The sequence below is a fragment of the Sceloporus occidentalis genome, unplaced genomic scaffold (assembly GCF_023333645.1).
Source record: "Sceloporus occidentalis isolate IW3139 unplaced genomic scaffold, rSceOcc1.0.p SCAF_6, whole genome shotgun sequence".
In the NCBI taxonomy this organism is placed as follows: domain Eukaryota; kingdom Metazoa; phylum Chordata; class Lepidosauria; order Squamata; family Phrynosomatidae; genus Sceloporus; species Sceloporus occidentalis.
The window spans coordinates 59,425,434-59,448,548 of record NW_028316986.1 but is presented as its reverse complement, the minus strand read 5'-3'; the positions used below and the strand labels follow the sequence as shown (position 1 = coordinate 59,448,548).

At 38.7% G+C, this 23,115-nt stretch overlaps 1 protein-coding gene across 3 annotated transcripts in view; it reads left to right on the top strand.

Annotated features, from left to right (window-relative positions):
- CNST (consortin, connexin sorting protein) overlaps positions 1-13,879 on the top strand; it is a 60,514-nt gene extending 46,635 nt beyond the window's left edge. For all 3 annotated transcript variants that reach the window (XM_089529794.1, XM_089529795.1, XM_089529796.1), the window contains 2 exons: positions 6,450-6,585; positions 8,362-13,879. In XM_089529794.1, coding sequence (XP_089385920.1) covers positions 6,450-6,585; positions 8,362-8,567 — 342 coding nt within the window. In that variant the 3' untranslated portion in view covers positions 8,568-13,879. The remainder of the gene's footprint in view (positions 1-6,449; positions 6,586-8,361) is intronic.
- The last annotated feature ends 9,236 nt before the right edge of the window (positions 13,880-23,115 follow it).

Sequence of the window (23,115 nt, the reverse complement as noted above, 5' to 3'; positions counted from 1 at the left end):
TCCAGTGCCCCATTAGAGCTTAAAACAGAGTGCACCATATTTTACAGCTGCATGACCTCCCTGAGTTCACATCATGCCTCTGAGCATGTTCATTGAGTCCTCTATATATTACCCACTGAAGGCTATCCATTACAAGTTATGGTTGCATCCATAAAGCCAAAAGGAGAAATTGCTGTCATCATTTTCTTTAAAATCTTTCTTAAGGCAAGATAAACAAGTCTGCTTTTTTCATATAAAGAATAAAGACGCCTGCCCAGTTTCAGTGTCAGTGGCACAATCAGTAACTACAGTTGTACTTAGAAATATTTTGAAAGTTGATCTGTATCCAGAGCTGGAGTCTCCTCATGCAAGAGTGGAATCCAGCATAAGCAGTGGGGGCACAGTCTTATCTTTCTTTTGTAGCCCCATTTAGCACCGGAGAGAGGAAAAACTCAGCTCTGGATGAGTGAAAAAACATCTATAGCATGTTTTTGTGCAGGACAGGGCTGTAGAGAGAAGGGCTGGAAATCCTGATTCTATTGTAGGTGTCCTGTTAGATTAAGGCCAGTGTTTTATTTTCAAGTTTATTGGCAATATTTTTAAATTGTTTTCACTTCTCTTAATACCTTGCATCTGTGTGAGGATAAACATGAAGACACACATGCTATTTTCCTCTTGTATATTTTCCCCATTCCTTAAGGGAATATTTTATGGCATGCTGAAAAAAATCAATTGAAAGTGTGCATGAACACCTGCATTCCTAAGTGCTTGGAGGAAGCCCAAGTATGATGCAAGCATTGGCCTCCCCTAAGAAATTAAATTAAAGACAGTATGTTGCCACCTTAAGTAAAGTAGAAAAGTAGCAGAGTTGTAACCAAAAAAAAAAAAGTATTTTCTGTTTTAAAATGTCTATGGGACTGGATATAAAATGGCCTCTAAAATGACCAAATAAATAATTAGCATGTTTTCTTTGGGAGCCCCATTATGTAGTGAAATGAATAAATTTTACAAAAGCATACACTCTTCATTTGAACAAGAGTGTGAAGAGTGTGAAGTTTGATACTGATGACATAAGGAGTGTGTTAGAGTCAGCCTGTATTTGTACATTAGTTTCTCTATCCAGATATGCTCCGAACCTTGCTGCTGAGTGGGGACAACATGGAGAAGTCAGGCAGCATTTGAAAGTTTTTCCTAGAGGAAAAGTACTTTCAGTAGTCCTCATCATCGCTAAAAGGTTTTTTAAATTCTTTAAAATTTAAACCCAAATTCAGAGATCTGCTAAATACTATTATAATTTTAATTAAAAAGAAGGAAATAATATTCTTTTATTCATCTAGAACTAAAACTAATTTTCATTCCGATTGAAGAAAAAGCTGGCAATGTTATTTGCTTCTTTTTTTCCAGCATATGAATGTTTATGTAAATAGACTACAAATTGAACATAGTTTCATGATAAAATCTTGCTTGTTAAATTTCATTATTCATTAATTTAGTCATACTGTTTGATTAAAATTATATTCTTAAAACGATTATGATTATGATGATAGCAATTCTAGCAACCATTTGAATGCTCCAACTCTGTTTTCTTCTTCACCCCTTTCATATTATGTTTACTGTAATAAGGTACGAGTTCTTATGTAATGCTTAGCTCCAGCTTGCTCTTCTCTGAACTTGGCTCACAGTGCTTCACAAGCAGACTTTGGTCTCTGAATAGAGCACAGAATGTACCTTGCATCATTCGACAGCTATCTCTCCGGGCCAAATATGGAGTAAAACTGGCTGTCTCTAGAGGGAGCATGTTACCCAGGCATGAGCTTCAGAAAGATATAAATCAGGCAAAAGCAAAAGGGATAGACTGGAATTCTTGTTTGTGTCAGAGCAGAGGTATATCTTGTAATGATTCTATATAATGTTCTGGTTGGGCTGCTGTTCCTGTACATAGTAGGAGATGTCAGGATGTCATCAGCTTTCCTTTGCTTCCTTTATAATAAGTATATTAGCTTTAATCTTTAATTTTGAATTGATTCCAAAGCATGAAAACTGGTATCAAGAGTCAGCCGTTCTGGGCATTTCTCCATACCCACATGTTAGTGGGCTGTGGTATGTCAGGAGTATAGCTTGGGGAGGGGTAAAATGAAGGCATTCCCCCCCCCCCAAAAAAAATAAGAATTCACCCCTACGCCCCTGAAAATTTCCTTCAGTCCTCAAATTTCTAGCATTACAACAACGTAAAACTTCAGTTGAGTATTTGGAAATATAGTTTAGGCTTTCAAAGAAAGGGGATAGGCAAAGTTTCCATGGGAATGTGAACAGAGCCAATGCAAGAGTTCTGTGTATGACCTATTCTCGGTATTTCACTCTATGCACTCCTAGAAATTTGGGACTGAAGAGAAATTTAATTAGAGAGTCAGAATTCCTACTTAAAGATGCAGTGCCCTCATTTTAAACCACCACTCTTGTTAATACACCCCTGTATGTAGATTGGGCTCAGAGAGCTGGGGAACAGTAGCAAGAGTAGGAGGACGATGACCCTGTTCAGGCAGGGAAGCCCACTGAAAGCATCATGCCCAATGGGCCCCAAAAGTTAGAGCCAACACTGCTAAGAATAGTCTTTGTGACGCCACACTGTCACTTATTTTTTGGAACTTGGTGTTTATGTAAGGAAATGGAAATTTTGTATGTGTGGTATTAAATGTAATGTTAGTAAAGATTCTGTTGACATTTGTGCAGGTAATGTAACCTTTCAGATTTTCTGTTTGAAATATGTTTTGCCCAGATTGGCTAGCATAAGAACATTTAGCCCCATTATTTTATTCAGCTATCTATGACAAATAGATCACATTTTAAAAGAAAATCTTTGCATAAAGGTAGTGCTGTCAGGAGTTAAAGGCAAAAGGACACCCATCTCTTAAAAGAAACAGCTTGCTAATTAAATTAATACAGACACTCCCTATTTGCAGTCCAAGCATTTGCAAATTTGTTGAAAAGGTAGTCCCATAGCCATAGTATTTATAGAAGGGGTATGTGAGGTAGTATTTATACAAGAGATGGAGCATTTTGTGGGGGCCTGAGCCCCCCCCCCCCCCCGGGTAAAAAAAAAAGCCCTTAAATGGCATCTAGGGAGAGTGGACAATATTTGCCATGTTCCATCTCTACCATTTTAGACCCAGGAAAGGCTTTAAAAACAAACAAAACAAGAAACGATCCCCTGATTGAAAAAAGCCTATACCAGACAAGGATGTGCGTGTGTGATAAAAGTGCCCCCTGTACCTCTTAGAGAGCATTTGGGGCCAAAACAGTTGAATTTCTTTATCAAAAGGATGTATGGTGGGGTAAAATTCCCAAAGTTTCCAGGGGGCTAATGTTGCCCCTTGCCCTCCAACAGTTTCCCACCCCTGGTTTATAGGATAGTTCTCATCATTTATATCATTTGTGGTTGCTGGTTGCATCAGTGCTTATGTGTTTCACATTGCATAACCAGATATCATTAAATATGTTTATTTTTGCTTTTAACAAAAGATACTAATGAATTATACTAAGTTAAAACTATGTGATTAACTACATGGATACCAAAGATACATTTTAATTTGGGCATCATGCTTGGAATGTCATCACTCTTGTGAGTTCTTGAATATTTTTAGTTATTCAATAACAGCAAAAGGTTACAATCTTCCTGTAAGGCTTTATAGTGCTGAAAACTTTGTTCAGTATTTTGTTTCTACTATGACCTACTATGAGAGTAGGAACTACTATAGGTACCAACTGGCAGCTTGGAAAGTTGAATAATTTATCAACATTGTTATTAATGTTTTTCTAATATAACAGAAACAATTAAACTCTCTTTAGAGAAAAGCTACTAGTATCTTCCCTTTGTAGTACTTATGCTTTTAGCAGTTCAGTTTATTACTGATTTTATATTTTGAGAGAGTTTATGTATAGAGCTAAATGCCAGAATTAATGCTTGAAATATAAACCCTAGGTTTTATTTCTTTTTTAAATGTGCCTTGTAACTTTATTTGGGTATGTTTGGGTTTGTATTTTTGTATTTGTTCTTGGGCTGGAACATGGCTTCCAGCCTTTACAGTTCCAGCTGTATATATGCAGCATTAAAATTTCAGGCAAATTGACAGATTTAGCACAAATTGACAGATTGTCTGCTTTGATTAGAGAAAGGTCGTTAGTGACACTTCTCAAGGACTAGAAACTCCTTATAGACTTCTTGCAAAGAGCCATCAGAATGACCTTCACGTCAGACAAAGACCATTAATTTGGATCTAGGCTGTGGTCCTGCTTCCAAATGGAAGGATAATCCAATACCTCCTATAGCTGCCTGAATCCTCCGAAAATTTGCCACAGAGCTTGCAGGGAGATACTGTCTGGAGCAGTTTTAGGAAGCTCCAAGTGGTGCAGCAGGGAACAATTTGCAGAAGTTACTCTAGGATCCACCCTTGAGGTCACAAGTTTTCTGTAGGCGAAGAAAAGCCTAATAGATCCAAGCCTATGGATTTCTCTATAGAACCAGCCGAATATGCCCAAATTCTCTTTACAGGGGTGTCTACACACACAAGTTGTGGGAGGCATGATAGCTAACAAAATGAAATTCAACACAGAAAAATGTAAGGTATTGCACTTAGGGCGGAAAAATAAAATGCACAGATATAGGATGGGTGACACCTGGCTGAATGAAACTACATGTGAATGGGATCTAGGAGTCCAAGTAGACCACAAGTTGAACATGAGTGAACAGTGTGATGCGGCAGCTAAAAAGGCCAATGCTATTTTAGGCTGCATCAATAGAAGTATAGTGTCTAGATCAAGAGAAGTAATAGTGCCACTGTATTCTGCTCTGGTCAGGCCCCACCTAGAATATTGTGTCCAGTTCTGGGCACCACAATTCAGAAAGGACATTGAGAAACTGGAGCGTGTCCAAAGGAGGGCGACAAAAATGGTGAAGGGTCTGGAAACCATGCCCTATGAGGAACGACTTAGGGAGCTGGGGATGTTTAGCCTGGAGAAAAGAAGGTTAAGAGGTGATATGATAGCCCTGTTTAAATATTTGAAAGGATGTCATATTGAAGAGGGAGCAAGCTTGTTTTCTGCTGCTCCAGAGAACAGGACCCGGAACAATGGATGCAAGCTACAGGAAAAGAGATTCCACCTGAACATTAGGAGGAACTTCCTGACAGTAAGGGCTGTTCGACAGTGGAATGCACTCACTCGGAGGGTGATAGAGTCTCCTTCCTTGGAGGTCTTTAAAAAGAGGCTGGATGGCCATCTGTCAGGGATGCTTTGAATTGGATTTCCTGCATGGCAGGGGGTTGGACTGGATGGCCCTAGTGGTCTCTTCCAACTCTACGATTCTATGATTCTATGAAAGAACCGATCTTACTGTGTATTACTGCTGCTGTTGTCATTGCCATGCCTCCTCCTTACTGCTAAATGAAGTGCCACCTAAAGAACAGAGAACCCTCACTGGAGCTAAAAACATTGAACCACATTGAGCAGTGTTAAAAGCACCTGGCAATCAGTCAAGACCAAAGTTCACTGTATAATCTGAAGATTTGTTGCCATGGTTAAAATTGATATGATCTTTATGGTTCATGTTGAGATCAGTTTGTTTCAGCTCTGCTGTGAGTCACCTCTTTGCAAAATGAGCTCTGATGTTAAGGTCACAATGTGGTCATGGTCAATGTCTCATTCATTAGAAAGAATGTCATTGTTACTACACGCTAGGAGCTTGAGCTACTCATGTAATCATATTTCAAACAGTACTTCAGTTCACACAGTTTGTGCTTAAGCAGGATGACTTGCATTTTCCCAGCAACATTTTGTTGTGGTTTTAGGGCTACTAAAATGTAATAATATGGCTACACAACTCTGCACTTCATATTGTTTGTACTATACACAGAAGAAATCCTAGAAAGCACTATAATTTTTGCAGGGGTGCTAATTGTACCAATTGCCTGGATAGCCCCTATGTGTAGTGTGTGTAAGGGGAAATGTTAATTATAAAGAAAGATCAAAGGCAACTCTTCAGTCATGGTAATAAATCATGTATGCATCTATTTTATGTTATACAGTGTGCCCTTGCCTTACACAGGGGATCCGTTCCAGCCCCCCCTCCCCCACGTAAAGCAAATACTGCATACACTCGAGCCCCACTGAAAACAATGGGGCTCGTGCATGCGGCACACGTGACATTGCTGGTTCTGTCACGCGTCTGATGTATTGTATTACTGTAATAACAGAACAGTGACTTCAGTATTTACTGACATCTCTGTTAAGACAAATTTCTTAGGTATCTTTGCAAAATCATTCAGAGTAATTATAAACAGTAGCAAAGTCTTAGTAGTAGATGTTGTTGTATAGTTATATACAAAACATTGTTTAATGCATGTTGATTTTTCATAGAGAGGGACTGTGTTCTTATTACTGTATTATTAAAATAATTGTGCTATAATTTTTGTTAGACTGTTCCTACAGAAGGACTTGTATCCATATTAAAGAAAAGAGATGACACTGAAGGAAAAGCATTTGCTCAAATCCAACAAAGACAGTCAAAAAGAAGAGTGAGATTCCAAGAAATGGATGATACATTAGATCAAGGTATTCTTCTCATGTTTTTCAGATTTGTTTTAAAGTTACACACTAGTGTCATATTTTCACAGTGATATGAAATATTCTGTACAACAGGGATGAGGAACCTGTAGCTTTCCAGATGTGGTTGGACACTAGCCCATTCACTTGAGCCTGCATGGCCAATAGTTAGGGATGATGAGAGTTGTAATCCACAACAACTGGGCGACCACATGTTCCCCATCTTTACTGCAAAGTAACTATATTTATGTGAGATATTTGTATTTATGTAAGTACACTGTATTGTATGAGCTTTAAAAGCTAATGAACTACGTGATTAAGCCAGAGTTGCCTCACTTGTTAGTGGTGATTAGTGTGATAAATGGAACCTGCTGTAAAATGTTGACTCTTCTAACTCCTATCTTCCCCTTCCATATCCTGCAACTTCATTTCACTTTTTTGTACAGTAACTATTAGTGGCTACTGAGCCTACTGTGGCCTCATTGAGCTTTTAAGGAGAGATACATGGGCAAGTGCCCTATTATTATTACTATTATTATTATTATTAGGAATGCTTCTGAGCTTTCCCAAGAATGTTGATACACCCCTAGTTTCTTAGTGGCCCTGTGTTGGCTACAAGCTGTGGTGCTTTTGTTAAAAGGTCCCCATTACTCAAAACACATCAGAATAAAGTGGTTCTATTTGACACACTTCTCATGGTATATGCAGTACACAGTACACTCTTTTTGAGGTAAAGATATGGATACCAGTTACCTGGCTATGACTCTGGAACAGTGGTGGATAATGGATGGCCTGTGGGCTGCATACAAACCTCCTGATTTTTGGGCTCCCGCCTCCATCACCAGCAGTGTACCACCAATGTGCCAATGCAGTAGCAAACTATATTTTCATTTGGATGGAAGGCACACAGAAAGCTTATACTTTGTCTTAAAACAGAATCAAATTCATAGTAGCTTGTTAGAAGCATAATTTTGACTACAAGGCAGCAGATTTTGGGGCAGGGGAATTTGCTCCTCACCACCACCTACAAGCTGCAGATGCTGCCCAGCCTGCCTCTAGCATGTTCAGAAATATGTGCTGCACACATGGGAAATTTTTAACTGGGACAAATGATAACCATGACTAGTGTGTCACATAAATTCATTTTGCACCTTGGAACACTCCTCCAAAATTTTTGCAAAGTCCAGGGGATTGTAGTGCGAATTCCTGAGAATGTGGAAAGTGTTCCCTGTATTATCTGTCTATCTGTTCATTCATACATATATAAACACACATGTACCCACACACATCATCTGTATAATTTCAGTTCTCTAGTGGTGACATTATCTTGTACCTGTATCATGCACCTTGTGCACATAGACTTTCAAAACATGTTGAGGTGAGGGACAGAAATTGTAAAACTACCCTAGTCGTGGAGAAGTAAGATCCAATGTTGGTATACATTTGTCAATAACAGAATGAAATAAGTTTGTTTTTGTCAAAGTGCTGAACATTATTTCCTTGATTATTTGTAGTAGCAGTAGTTCTTTTTATTCAGACCATATGTCCAAATAACATTGCAAGAACAAAAACAGGAAAGAGTAACATATTCCATGGATAGCTAAACATGTGCGGAGCTCATTGTCTTATGTGAACCCTTTAAAATTGAATGTGTTGCTGATGGCTTTTACATGCTCCATTTCCAGAATCAGTGAATGTACATAATCCAGGCAATATTTAACAATTGAACTGCAATGTTCCAGCTACATGTGATTTGATTAGATGTCATGTATCTTATATTTACAGAGGAAGTTGGAGGTGGTTCGTGCATTTTACTGATCTTACTGTGTATAGCAACTGTATTCCTTAGTATTGGAGGAACAGCACTGTACTGCACATTTGGTGATGCAAAATCTCCGGTATGTACTGAGTTTGCAACCAATGTGGACTTTTATTATACTCGAATACTGCAAGGTATAGAGGAGCTTAAGCACTGGATATCCTTCTCATAGAGAAAACGGATATAAACATTTGCTGACGTCCTGTTGACAATTACTGAAGAAAGAAAAATCTTCAATCTTCTTATGATATGGCACCTCCAGAAGATGAATAGGAAATGACATAAGCACCTACATAGGAGCTACTTTCCAGTGATTAGGAATATAGAAATCATGTTAAAGCCTCAAGAGGCAACATGACAAACTGGTAAATGCACTGTCCTAATATTTGTCTTTTGAGATGCTTTTATTACCATCTACACTTGGGAAATGAAGAAGAAGAAGAAATGATTGCCTTCCTTACAGTTTTTGGTCTTCACATAATCATATGCAATCTGTAAATTTAGTGCAAGACTATTGATTTTTCTTTCCAGCTAATTTTGCAAAGATATTGTCTCCAGCTATCATGCAATAAGTCCAGACCTTATGGAAATGTTCCTAATTTGGGTTTAAATAATGTCTGTCTTGTTTTTTAATTGTCTGGTGAGTTGTGTAATTTGGAGTATTCCTGTAAAAATCAGAGCTCTCCATCTAGATTCTAGATGTTAGTCTGCCTTGCATTTCAGAATATAGTAACTGCAATAAGTAATGCATCCATCATTTCATAAACAGCCTGGGCAAACTTTGTGGAATTTTCAAATTGTAGGTTTATAAGAAATGAAAATTTAAAAATAGATTGACAACACATAAAACAAAAAAAGACTATGAAAGGTGTCATCATCATACCTTTAACAAGATGCTTGCCACATTTCATGTTTTATGTTTTAAATGTATACCTAGAAATGTGAAGTGTGCATGCAACCAGCATCATACTGGTATACTTGATGAGGAGCCATAATTGGCTATAGGTTCCTACTGCATTCAGAAGCAAACCTGAGTGATGAGCAAAATGGGCTATAGATATATCATAACTCTCAGTGGTTCTCTTAAACCTACTAATTTCTACTTGATCACATTATGAAGGGGAAAAATGAACACCGAGAAAGCCTGTGTTTGCACAAGGATGTAAACGTATTAGTGTAATATTTGAAATGCATGCCTCAGAGAGAGAAGAATTAGAATCTGACTTTGCTACACCCAGACCAAAGAGCAACAGGAACAATCTAGTTATGCCATTTCACCAGTAGCTATTTATTGTTGTCAGGTGAAGGTTCTGCCTCCATTGCAATTCAGCAGTAGATTGTCTTGCTTTCCATTTAGGTCATGTTTCCCACAGTCACCAAACTTTTCTGAAACGTTTAAATGTTGGATTAAAAAGGGACTAAATGAGAGCAGCAATTTAAATTTTTTTTAAGAGGGAACAGAAATAGGAGCCACTGAAAATTACATACAGTGACAGTGCATGCCAGCCATTTTATTTTATTAGTCTTTGGGTTTGTAGACTTTAAACTGTCTGCCTTCCTGCTGAGTCACTTTTCACACCAATATCAGGTGAGAAACCCCTGCATGCAGTTTAGAAAAATGGAATGTTTAAGTCAGGCATTTAGCTGACATGGGGCTTTGGGTTGTCATCATCTTTGTGTGCCTTAGAAGTTTCCAACACCATCCCTGTGTCTGCTGTCAGTTTATGTTTGGGGCCATTTGCCTCCATAAAAGCTGCTCTTATTGAGTTTTTTCTAACAAAGTGAAATCATTATTCTTCACCAGTCAACGACTCTTGATTATAACATATAGGAGGCAGTCTAGGATTTGTGTGTGCAAACCCTTTCTGAAATATGCTTGACTAACCTCTCCTCAATTTGAAAGTGATCCACCATGTGGCACAGAGGGCTCAATGTTCAAGAAATACAAAACCTAAACTCAATGATGTATCCAAAACTAGTAGTCCCACATAGTAGTGAATCTTGGACAGTGGCCTAAATCCAGACTTAACAATAGCTGAATAACCAGCACTGTCGTGGATTACACTTCTGTGCAAACATTTGTTCAAGAAATTGCCCAATAAAACCTGGATTGGATAGTGCTTCTGTATTAACTATGAAAATGTGCATCCACTACTACAGTACTAGCACAACAACAGCATTGGATACTGGCCCAAATATTTTTAGATTATTTAGCTTATTAACCTCTTTGTGTGAATGTGGAATTGCTTTTTGGGATATTTCTGAGAATAGCTTTCAAAGCATTTTCTGAAATAGCTGGGGGGGGGGGCTTATTTGTGCCTGGATGGGGCCATACATTATATTGCGCTTCCATGGCTCTTTAAAAAAAACCTATATTTTATATAAATATTTCCACCTATTAACTTAACGGGCCTCCCTAGGAGATACACAATAAATAAAAACAGATGAAACCACCAAAAACATTGTTTAAAAATAGACAGTGGTCCAAAATACACTGCAAAAATAATCCAGTTTGAGACCACTTTAACTGCCCTAGCTAAATTCTAGGGAAATCTGGGAACTGTAGTTTTGTGAGACATTTAACCACCTCTGTCAGAAAGTTCTCGTACCACAATAAATTTCAGTTCCCAGGATTCCCTAGCACTGAGCCAAAGCAGTTAAAATGGTCTCAAACTGGATTATTTCTGCAGTGTGTTTTGAACCTAAGACAGTTTTTTAAATTAAAAAAAAAATTCTCAAAACACACAGAGAGAGACACCTAAAGCAACTAGAAATACCACCTTGCTTTAAGGGCAATGGCTGTATGAAACAGTACATCTTTGGCTGCTTGCTGGAAGCTCATAAGGAATGGAACATGCCTGACTTCCCTTGGGGAAATTGTTGTAGTTGGGAAGCCACTACAGAGAAAACCCTGTTTTGTCTACTTACCAAACTATCTACTTGGGGTGGTTAGAAAATAGGACATCCTGTAATAAAACTAATAGTTTTCCTATATAGCTCTCTAGATTTTGACCAGTTGCAACTTACAATGGTGGCTTATCATTTTAGTGTTAGTGTTACTATGGGCATAGTTATTGGTATACTTCAGGCTAAGGTTATCCAAAGGGTTCATTAGCTGTACAAAAATGCTTCCGCATATACATCAAGGGTATTTTATTTTTTGTTTCTTTGTCTGCCCACAACTTCTCTAAATTGTACTGGAGGTTGTGCTTAAAATTCTACAGAGTGTAGGAAGTAGTTTTGGTGAAGAGGAGGTAGCTTTTCAAATCATGGATTTCCCCTTGTGGCTCTTTGGATCCTAGCCAAAGGATTTAGATACTGCCAGAGCAAGATTTACAATGAAGTGATTAATTGGCAATTTTACATGTTTTGTGTCTTAAGAAAAAAATCTGCAATGTCTGCACAGTTTCCCATGTACACTCCAAAAGACTTTTTCTTATGTTATATCAGTGTTCAATCTGTTTCAGTAGGGAGGCTTGAGTTTTAAAATGATACTGGCTGGTTCAGTACATCATTTTTGTCTGCTCACATTAAATCACTTGAACTGTAAAGGGATTTTTTTTATTTTGTATTTTTATGATGGAATGTTAAGCATGCATTCAGTAGCTATAATGTATTTATAACTCCTCTGTAGTTCATATATATTTGGGGTTATGTAATTTTCAGTTCAGTGTTTTCCTGAATGTTAAATTAATGTTCTAAATAACAGTCAATTTCACCTCTGTTTTAAATGTTTGTGCACCTGATCACCAAAAATATTGAGAGATATAACTTGAAAATGTTTATTTTAAAATTATGTCATGTAAAGATATCTTTAAAAGGCTGATACGTAGGTTCCTTTTCTGACAGAAGTGATTTTAAAAATTTTATTGCACATTTTAAAATAAGTGGAACACAATTTTAAAATTATCTTACTTTGCACTAGGGTTGTCGGATGCCCTCCTTTTAAATAATGCCCATATCTGCAATCATGGCAGTTAAACAAATGTAATTGATAACCCATATTTCAGAGCACTCCCTGTTCCACCAAGTTCTAATGAACAATCATTGTAGCAGTCGATTGGCTAAATCCAGTTATTAGTCCCAAGTAGATCTATTGAATCAGTCGGCCTTACATACTTGTTTAATTAACTACATATTCCACATTCATTCACTAGATATATATTCTATATGGAACAAGCAATTGGATCTAGCCCTCTGTTTAGACTTTTAGATTTTTTATATGGAAATCCTAATCCAGTATCACCTTAAAGAGTGTCAGTCACAGAATCCATATAACAGTTCCCATATTTCCCTTGGAAGAGGCCAGTGGCAAACTGAAAGGAGGGAAGGCAGTGTCCAGAACTGGTCCAATTTAGAGCAGTTTTTATGGTTTACCACTCAGCAGAATCAGTCTGGAAATTTTGACCATGTTTGCACGTCTTGCTTCATCAGTCTGCTTATCATGTGAGGCTGAATTATAGCTGAATGCTCTGTTCATGTAATGGGGTAACACATTGGTACTAACTTTTGTTTGGCATGATAGTTCACGTGCTTTGCAGTGACATTTTACAAATGGTTGGCTATATAACACAATGTTACTTTACCTACCCTTTTCAGATATTTTTATAGTCTTTCTCCACAGTATCTTGGGCCCTGATTCTGCATTTTAATCCAATTAATTTAACACTGAATGTGCCTGTATAGGCCTGTGTGGAATCTCAACCTAACATTGCTCCAAGCTAGATGAAAATAAATATAACCATTGCATTTATTTTTGAAAATATTTATATTAAAATATCATTACAAGCAGCACTTCAAATTATGAATTTGAGAAATGAGAAGTTAGGAAACACGTTTTTTTGTCTTACATCATAATTAATTTGTGGAAAAATCATCTGCCTATATACCACTTCACATAGATGTTTCCTCCTGGTTATGTATGACTAGGTATTTCAGGTAAACCTAAGTCAGACAAAACAGAAAGATATGATAGTACAATTCTGTTCTTTGAAATTATATGTGGACAGACAATGTACTGAACTTTTGTAAATTTATATACAAAAAATAATCAGCTAGTTAAAAGCTGTTGTTTAAGAGAGAAAAGTTGGATTCTACTTATACAGCACATTCCTTCTAATCACTGCCTATGTGATCACTAATGTTTCAACACGTGAATGTGAAAAAATTACTGCCAACAATGGGAATAGTTTCAAAGTTATGCCTTTTCAGTGATGGACTAGTGAAGACTGTAAACCAGATTAGGTATAAAGTTGCATTTTGTGAGCATATCTAGCTCATATACCCCTAAATGTCTAATAAAAGGGCTGTTACACAAGAAAATATTGTACTTTTTGTTCCCCTATACTGTAAACTAAAGACAGTTCAAAGTTATTATTTGTGATAAAGCTAACTTTAGCTACTGATGGCAAAAGTAGGAAATTACTGTTTGAAACCATCAACCAAGCTTGTGATTCCTGAACATAAAAACAAAAATAAAGTGTCCATGAGAAAATGCATCACTTTTGAGTGCTCTCATTAATAATAGACCTAGTTAATATGTATTCAATGACAATGACTGAATCATGTTTTCAAAAGGCATTTACATGACTTTTTGTTGTTGTTATTGTGTGCCTTCAAGACATTTCTGACTTAGAGACTGGAAGACAAATCTGTCATTGGGTTTTCCTGTCAAGATGTGTTCAGAGAGAGGTTGCCATTGACATTTTCATGGGCTGAGAAAGACTTGCCCATGGCCACCCCAGTGGGTTTCCATGGCTGAATGGGTGTGCAAAATTTGGTTTCCCGAAGTCCCACTCTAAACCACTACACCATGCTGACTCTCTTAAGTGACTCCTTATTCCAAAGAATTACAAAATTGCACCTGCAACTAGTGATGTAGACAATGACATTTGGGCTTTGTGAGGGTAGCATTTTCCACCTCAAATCTGGGCAGGTACAGAGCATAATAGTCCAGTGGTGCTTCTATCCAGGATTATATATATGAGCAGTGACCCCATAGTGGCAGGAAAAGGTGTGACTGGCTTGATCTAAAAGTCACCCATGTGTTTGACTGATCATTCCCTCAAGTTCCCCTTTACATGCTTGAAATTAAAATTCCACACCACTAAATGTGAGAATCCCAAGACTGGAACAAATGTCTACCAAAGTCTTTGGCTGAATATCCTAAACCTTGAGTGGATATCCGTTCTTTGTAATTCTAGAGGCATGTTTTGTGTGTGTTTTAAAAAGAAAAGAAGCTCTATAAAAGTTCTATAAAACCTGTTACAGTGTGCCCACGTACGCTGAAAGCTGCGCCGGAAAAGCCCCTCGAGCACCCCGGAAGAACCAAATGGGGCGCACAGCCACAGTGCACGGCTGTGTAGCCGTGCACCGCAGGCGTAAGCCCCATTATTTGCAATGGGGCTCCAGCATACGCTGATTTCCCCTTAAGCGGAGGGATCTGGAACAGATCCCCGCATAAGTGGAGGGCCCACTGTATTAACTATCTGTGAGAATTGCAATATAAAATACCAGACATTAAATACAATAATTATATTATCATTGCACTTACTGACTAAAGAATACAGTGTACTGAGAATTCCCAAGTCTCCGCCAAGGTAAAATCTGGAAAGGAGCCATTTCACTTCCAGGAAACAATGCTGCCAAAGGCTTGGATTCTTGACAGAGGGTGAAGGCTTTCTTTCTAAATAAATAGACTCTACATAAATATGACTAACATAAATATATAACACTGGATTAGCTTTACATTCCAAAACACACCTCTGTATCTTTAATTACACTTTTTTTAAAGACAGCAGAAAAGAAGCAGAACAAAAACTCAACTAAGAATAGTTAGGAATTCTCCAGTGGGGTACCAATGGAGTATAAGAATACCAATAAATGCTAGTCATGGTGGCTCAGAGTCAGCATGCTTTTGAATACTATTTGTTGGGGGGAGAACAGTGGCAGAGGACTATTCCCTTCATTTTCTGCTGTTTCGCCACTGTGGGAGCAGAATGCGAGACAAGATAGGCCTCTGGTCCTATGCAGGGTGATTCTTACGTTTACTATGTCATTGTATTATTCATTTATTTATTTAGCACCACCACACTACATAATTTTTTTTATTTATATACCGCTATTCCAAAGATCATAGCAGTGAACAGCAAGTAAGCTAATTTGCCCCCAACAGTCTGGGTACTCATTTTAGCGACCTCAGAAGGATGCAAGCCTGAGTCGAGCTTGGGCCCTTTTGCTGGTCTTGAACTCGCAACCTTGTGGTTTTGAGTGAATGGCTGCAGTACAGGCATTTAACCACTGCGCCACCAGGGCTCCATATAGTGCTTTACAAGTAATAGAACAGCAAAACAATTCCCTGCACTCAGTCTTACAAACTAATTAAGTCATGACCAAAATACAAAGGGGATGGCAGTGTGGGAGGATCTGCTGATCATATGGTTCAAGTAGCATTCAACTTGCTGCTTTATTTTCCAGAATTTAAAATGTATGAAGTGAGCAAGGAAGCAAGCCATTATTATTACACTGGTACCCCGGGATACGAACGCGCCGCGATACGAAAATCCCGGGATACGAAAAAAAAAACTTTAATTAATTATTTCCGGGTTACGAAGGTTTACCCGGGTTGCGAAAAAAAGCCGGCGCTATTTTAAATGGAGCCGCGGCGGAGCCGCGGCTTTTCCCCATTAGCGCCTATGGGGATTCGGCTAACGAAAGTCCCCCGGGTTACGAAAATGGCGCCGGAACGAATTAATTTCGTAACCCGGGGGACGAGTGTATTATTATTATTATTATTATTATTATTATTATTATCATTATTATCATTATTATTATTATTAACCTTTATTTATGAAGCGCTGTAAATTTACACAGCACTGTACATGCAATCTTTTTAGTTAGACGGTTCCCTGCCCTCAGGCTTACAATCTAAAAAGACATGACACAGAAGGAGAAGAGAGTGGTGGAGGGAAAGGGTAAGAGGTCCAGCAGTTCCTCTCTACCTCCAAGGCCTGGACCAAGGCAGATGGACTGGAGGGAGGGCTTGGCTTCAAAATGGATGGTTAATCATTTTCCAGGGAAAATACATACTCTCAAGTAGGATAATACATATACAGTACATAGCAATACAGGAAATGGTTCGATAAACAGGCAACAGGGTACCAGCAGTGAAGGGAGGAATTTAATTAATTAATTGTGGCTCTTCCCAAAGTCACCAGCGTTGGATTAATAACAGCACTGAGAATTATCACAATTTCAAATAGACCCCTAGCCAATTTCAATGGTTTTATGGATACATAAATGTACATGGATACAAGACTTGGCAACTGACTAAAGGTATGAGAGAAGGAATCCAGAGATATCCTAGATGACTCCCTACAAAACCTCACTTATTTTGCCAGGGAAGGAGGAGTTAAAATCTTAACTTTATAGGCCACCAGGAAATGATATCATATCCTTGCATCTATAACCTTGTCCAGCTCAATATCTAGGCTCCTGAACAGGAACGAATCCGAAGTCCTTCCAGCTACAAGAGTGGGAAGGGTTTCCAGATTAAAAACTTCCAGGAGAGAGAACAAAAATTGTAAGAAAATGAAGAAAAGTATCTATGAATAGTGAAGTTACCACAAATATTACGAACAGGATCTAAAGACACAAATACAGACAACCAATCTGTCTTATTGCAACATCCACAGGCTTCAATCCACAAGTATCCACCGGTTCATCACATTCACTCTGTGTCTGGAAGGGAGCCTCCAGCACCTTCTGAACACATGTCCCCAGTCACGCCTGCACCAGATCCGGACTCCCACCAGAGCCTGAAGTGCACTCACAGACACACATGCATTCTTTTGTTATGAAACAAAAGAAACAATGCTGTTAGACTGGAAACAATGATCCTGAAAAGAGTGGATTTGTTTTTAATTCCTTTAGTTTTTAAAACTAGTTCCCATGGGACTGTGTGATTTCCCTATCATCCCTCATCAGGCACTGCATCTACTTAAGCCATGGAATAGTGGCATTATTAACTATTCCTGTTCCGCTCCAGCAAAGCTTCTCAGTGGAATTACATAAGAATACAGTTGTGTTGCTCTTAATAAACAGAATATCTAACCCAGAGGGAAAGCTTATATTGTGTTGTTTATGACACTTATATTTGTTCTACAAAAAGAAGTGGAAGTGCAAAATAATTTACAATGTCAAATAGTTCCAGTTCATTACTTGGAAAACTCCATCTCCAGTAGAAGTTCTTGCATTTACACTGTGGGTGGGGAAAAAGAGAAAGTGCACCAAGAGTGTTTCAGCAGAGAATTGGTGTTACAATATTGTGTGCAGAAAAATAACTTGTTCCATCTTTCACTGAGTTCTCTAGTTTAGACATTTCTTTCCTAGGCACATACTCTGAAATGCTTGCAATCAATAATCTCAGAAATAAAGGTCAAGTACTGTCTGGAATTGTGACATATGAAAGCACACAAATATTTTTGTAGCTGGCCAAATGATTTTGCTAAAACCCTAACTTTATTTTTGTTGAAAGCCATCTGAACACAGGATGACGCTAAAATAATAGAAACTATATCATTTCTAAGTTTAGTATATAGCATCTCTGTATTTTTTGCTCCAGAAATGGTGCCAGTACTAACCTCTCTGACCAGGTTCTGATAGTCCTGTGGTGTACTATGTAAGCACAGAAATTATGTCTGTGTAATACAGCTGAAAGTGGTACCATGGGATATTCAAATATGGCACAAAATGCATATTTAAACATTTTATCACGAGATTCTTTGGGGTCGTAGACTTTGTATAATCTCTGTGAGGTGGGAATGGGTGAGGAACTGTATCATATTAGACTTCTGGTCCATCCAGCCCAGTATTGTCAACAATGACTGATAGAAGCTTTCCATTCTTTCTCAGTACTGCATGAAGTTGCCACAGATTAAACGTGTCATTCCTGCATGAAGATATTCACTCTGAGTGATTTTCCCCCTACTCTGTTTCTACACATATAAGCCCACATACAAAATACAACCAGACATTGTGAGCTTTTCCATGTGCAGAATTTTTTTCCTATTCAACCTCAGTAATAGATATTGGAACATCTAGAATTAGATATAATTGTATAATTACATGTAAATAAGAAAGTATACGTTAATAAGAACATGTTATATCTTATTTATATATAATTATGCAATTATAGTGCTATATTATAGGAACATGGAATATGAGAAGCATACATCAGGGGAAGGCAGACATAGTAAAACAAGAAATTTAGTGTGTAAACATTGTAATATTTGGTGTAAGTGAGCTAAATTGGAAAGGAATGAGATGTTTTGAGTCAATTAATTGCAAAATGTTTTACTCAGGAAATGAAAATCTAAGAAGAAATAGGATGGCATTGCTAGAGAGGAAAGATGTAGCAAAAACAAAAGTATATAATGATAAGTCTGACCGAATAATATTTATAAAACTTCAGGAAAAACCCATCAATACAACCATAATCCAGGTTTATATTCCAACAAGAGGCAGGGGGGAAAGATTCTATGTGGGAGTTCATGAAATTGATGACATGCTAAAACAGGACTTGTTAATCATAGGTGATTGGAATGCAAAAGCAGGAAACAGAGCAGAATCAGAGGTTGTAGGAAAATTTGGCCTGAGATCAAGAAAAGAAGCAGGAAAACAATTGGTTTAAATTTACAAGGCCAACAGTTTATTTACTGCAAACATATTCCTAAAATAACCTAAGAGGCAACTGTAAAAATGGACATAACCTGATGGCCAAAACAGAAATCAGACTGCATAATTAGAAGCAGAAAATGAAGAAGTTGAATTCTGTGGCGGGGGGGGGGGGGGGGAGAGACCAGGAACAGATTGTGGGACAAATCATAAACTGCTGATATAAAATAAGAGTAAGTCTAAAGAGCATTAAATCAACCATTGTGTGAAAATACAACCTGAAGAACATTCTCATAGATTATAAAGATGATGTAAAAAGAATAGTTTTAAACTATTAAGCTTTATTGACCAGAAGCTGGAGGAACTCTGGACTGAAGTGAGAGGCACTGTCTGGCAGGAAGAAAGGAAGACACTATCTACAGCTAAAAAGGAAGAGAACCCTCATTGGATGACAGATGAAACTCTTCATGCAATTAAGGACAGATGAGATGCAAAAGTAAAAGGTGACAGAAATAGGATCAGAACCCTGAATATAACTGATCAATGACTTGTGTGCAGAGACAAAACTACTATAACAATCAGTGCAAAGAAACAGAATATGACAACAAAAAAGGAAGAACAAGAGGCATGTTCCATAAAATCTGAGATATCAAAGTGAAATATAAACCAAGAGTAGGGGTGCTATTCAATCAGCAGGGGAGCACAATACATGACCAAGTACAAATAAAAAGCCAATGGAAACAATATACTAAAGAATTATATGAAAGAGTGGAAAGGATGACAGATTCATTCAAGGAAGAACCATTTGAAGATGAACCTACCATTTTAGAAAGTGAAGTGGAAGCTGTACCCAAAAGTACTTGGGAGAAATAAATCACCAGGAACAGATGATATACCAACTACAGAAACAGAATCTACTCTAGTTCTAACTAAAACCTGTTAACAAATATGGAAAACAAAACAATGATTCACAGATTAGAAACATTCCAATCCCCAAGAAAGAGGTGTCAAGGGTTAAAAGCCAAACTAGCACTGAAATGTTTAGATGTGTGTGACCATGAGCAATCAGCCTTTGGAGGATGAAAGATAATGAGCTACAGCTGTTGCTCATAGGTACAAGGCCATTCTACTGCCTGCATGCAGCAAGCCTGGAAATGTACATGTGTCTGTTTAAACAAGGGGACAAGTTTTAATGTAACACAGGAAGGGGGTGAGTTTGTGGGACCACATGGCATTGTGTGTATATAAACTCAGGGACTTCCGATGAGTGATGTGGGTTGAGAGATAGGAGTTGGTTGTGTAGTTCTGTATAGTAGCGTTGGTTGTTTGGTTTGCACTCTGTAAATAAAGATAAGCACTCTCAGGAGCCTGGCTTGTCTGGTCGTTAATGAGCAGAAGCCTACAATGGTGCTGGAGAGTTCCCAACGGTAGCTGCATTCCTTCGTTCCTGGAAGACATCCATCTGCCATCATCTTCGCTGAGGGCTGTGAACACGTTTCTCAAATTGTCAGTTATACTCTTCTGTATTCTGACAAGAGGATCCCAGGGATTGCAGTAATCACAGGAGCACTGCATTAGTCTCCATGCAAGCAAAGTGATGCTCAAAATTCTACAATAAAGGCTTTTACCATATATGGACCAACAAAAGCCAAATGTCCAAGTTGGGTTCAGGAAAGGAAGGAGAACTAGGGATCATATTGCAAATATTGGATAATGGAGGATATCAAATAATTTAAGAAGAAAATCAGTCTGCTTTTTATAGATCAGGGGTCAGCAACCCCCAGCCCACAGGCTGGAGGCGGCCCGTGGAGGCGGCAGGACCCGCCCCAGCCCGGTCCTGCCGCTGCCACCGCCTCCTCCTCCTCCTCCACCTCGGCTGCGCGACCGCGCTGCCCTCCTCCTCCTCCACCACATAGAGGAGGAAGAGGAGGGCTGCGCAGCCTGGGGCAGAGGAGGCAAAGGGGGAAGCCCAGCGCGGCCCTCCCTGCCTCCCCGTGCGGCCTCACACTGCCCACCTCCTCTGCCTCCTCCACCCTGCCCCCAGGCCGCACGGCACATGGAGGAGGGGAAGGAGAAGAAGGAAGAGGAGGGGGAGGAGGGGAAGGAGAAGAAGGAGGAGGAGGAAGAGGAGGAGGGGGAGCAGAAGGAGGAGGAGGAGAGGGAGCAGGAGGAGGAGGAGGAAGAAGAGGAGGGGGAGCAGAAGGAGGAGGTGGTGAGTGGCCAGAGGCCTCAAGGTTTTTTAAATTTTTATTTTGTGTGCTTTAAGTGCTAACAAGTCTCCCTTGCTTTGACAATGATAGTGTGATGATGATGATGTGAGTCAGCTTGAGAGGCATGCAGACACTGTTTCTTAAGCCGAGAGAGTGTCACCTTCCAAAGTGTGTTTTGGGTGCTTTTAATGCTAACAAGTCTCCCTTGTTTTGACAGTGATAGTGTGATGATGGTGATGGTGGTGGTGGTGGTGGTGATGATGATGATGATGATGATGATATGAGTCAGCTTGAGAGGCATGCACGCACTGTTTCTGAAGCCAAGAGAGTGTGACTTTCCAAAGTGCCTTTTCTGTGTGTTTTTGGTTTTTTAATGGTGATATTGATATCAGCAAGCCTCTGAGGCAAGGCCAGTGTAAATTGCTGTGATTTTTACAAACTCATGCGCAGTGAAGAAAAACCAAAGTCCCTTGACCAAATACACACTTCTGAGAAGTACACTTGATGCAAGAACTGTGAAACCACCTTGACATGTTCAATATGCATAGCCATGTGAACCCATGTTCAGTGTGAAACGAAAGAGTTTGGTTATGCAATAAGCCTCTGAAATATGCAAGAGGCCATCTTAAGTAAAGCCATGTTCAATGCCCAAATGTGCTGTTTGGAATGGGGGGAGGGGGGTTGGCCAGAAAGGGAAATACATTTCTGCCATCTGTCTAGGAATAATGCCCAAATGTCCTCCATTTTGATCATGCCTAAGAAACATGCATTTATATTAACATTTTTAAAAAATCATCAAATTTTTGGCATGTCCTCCATTTTTAAAAAATGTGTCCTACATTTGAAAATGTTGTCCTATATTATTTAATTATTTAATTATTTAATTATTTATATTTTTGGCTTTGCCCCCCCCCCCCCCATTGTCTGGGGGACACCAACCCGGCCCCCGGCTCAAAAAGGTTGCCTACCCCTGTTATAGATTATAAACAGTCATTGATTGTATAGACCATGAAAAACAATGGATTGCTTTTTAAGAAATGGTTGTGCCATAATATTTGATTGTCCTAACATTTAGGACAAGATAGGGCAGAACACAGAGAAACAGAATTGTTTTCATTTGGTTGGGCAAGGCTTCATTTTATCTCCCTATCTGTTTAATTTTTATGCTGAAGATTTCATACATAAAGCAGGATTAGACTCAGAGAAAGGAGGCATGAAAACTGGAGGAAAAAACACCAACAATTTAAAATATGCAGATGACACCATACTAGGAGCAGAAAATAACAAGACTAGGGGCAAAGCACATGGATGATAAAGAGTGGGCTCTAGCCGCAATCATACTGGGAGTGTGGCGACTGCACAGTCTGCTCTGAAAGTGGGCCAAACCACCCACCACCAGGAGCCAGATTTAAATGGCTCCATTTTGTGGTGGGTTCACACTGTCTTTTGCCAGCTTCAGAGTAGTTTCCGGCTTCTTTGACTTACGTCATGTAAACACCATGTTCCCAAAGCAGCCAGAAGCTGCTTCTTTTGGTCCTTGTGTTTCAGACCTCAGATCGATTACTGAAGAAAGTACAAAGGCAAATTTATATTTGAACATTAATAAAACAAAAATATTGACCACATAACTTTACATAACTTTAAAGTAGACAACAAAGATTTTCTATACCGTGGCTCAGACATTACTCAGAGCAGAGACTGCAAGAAAGAAAACAACCTAGGACATATTTCCAGTTTCTGTGTATGGTTTCTATGTATTGTTGACTTGATGGCAATTAAAGGACCAACAAGAAGAAATAACTATGAAGGAACTGAATAAGATCCTTGAGTGTAACG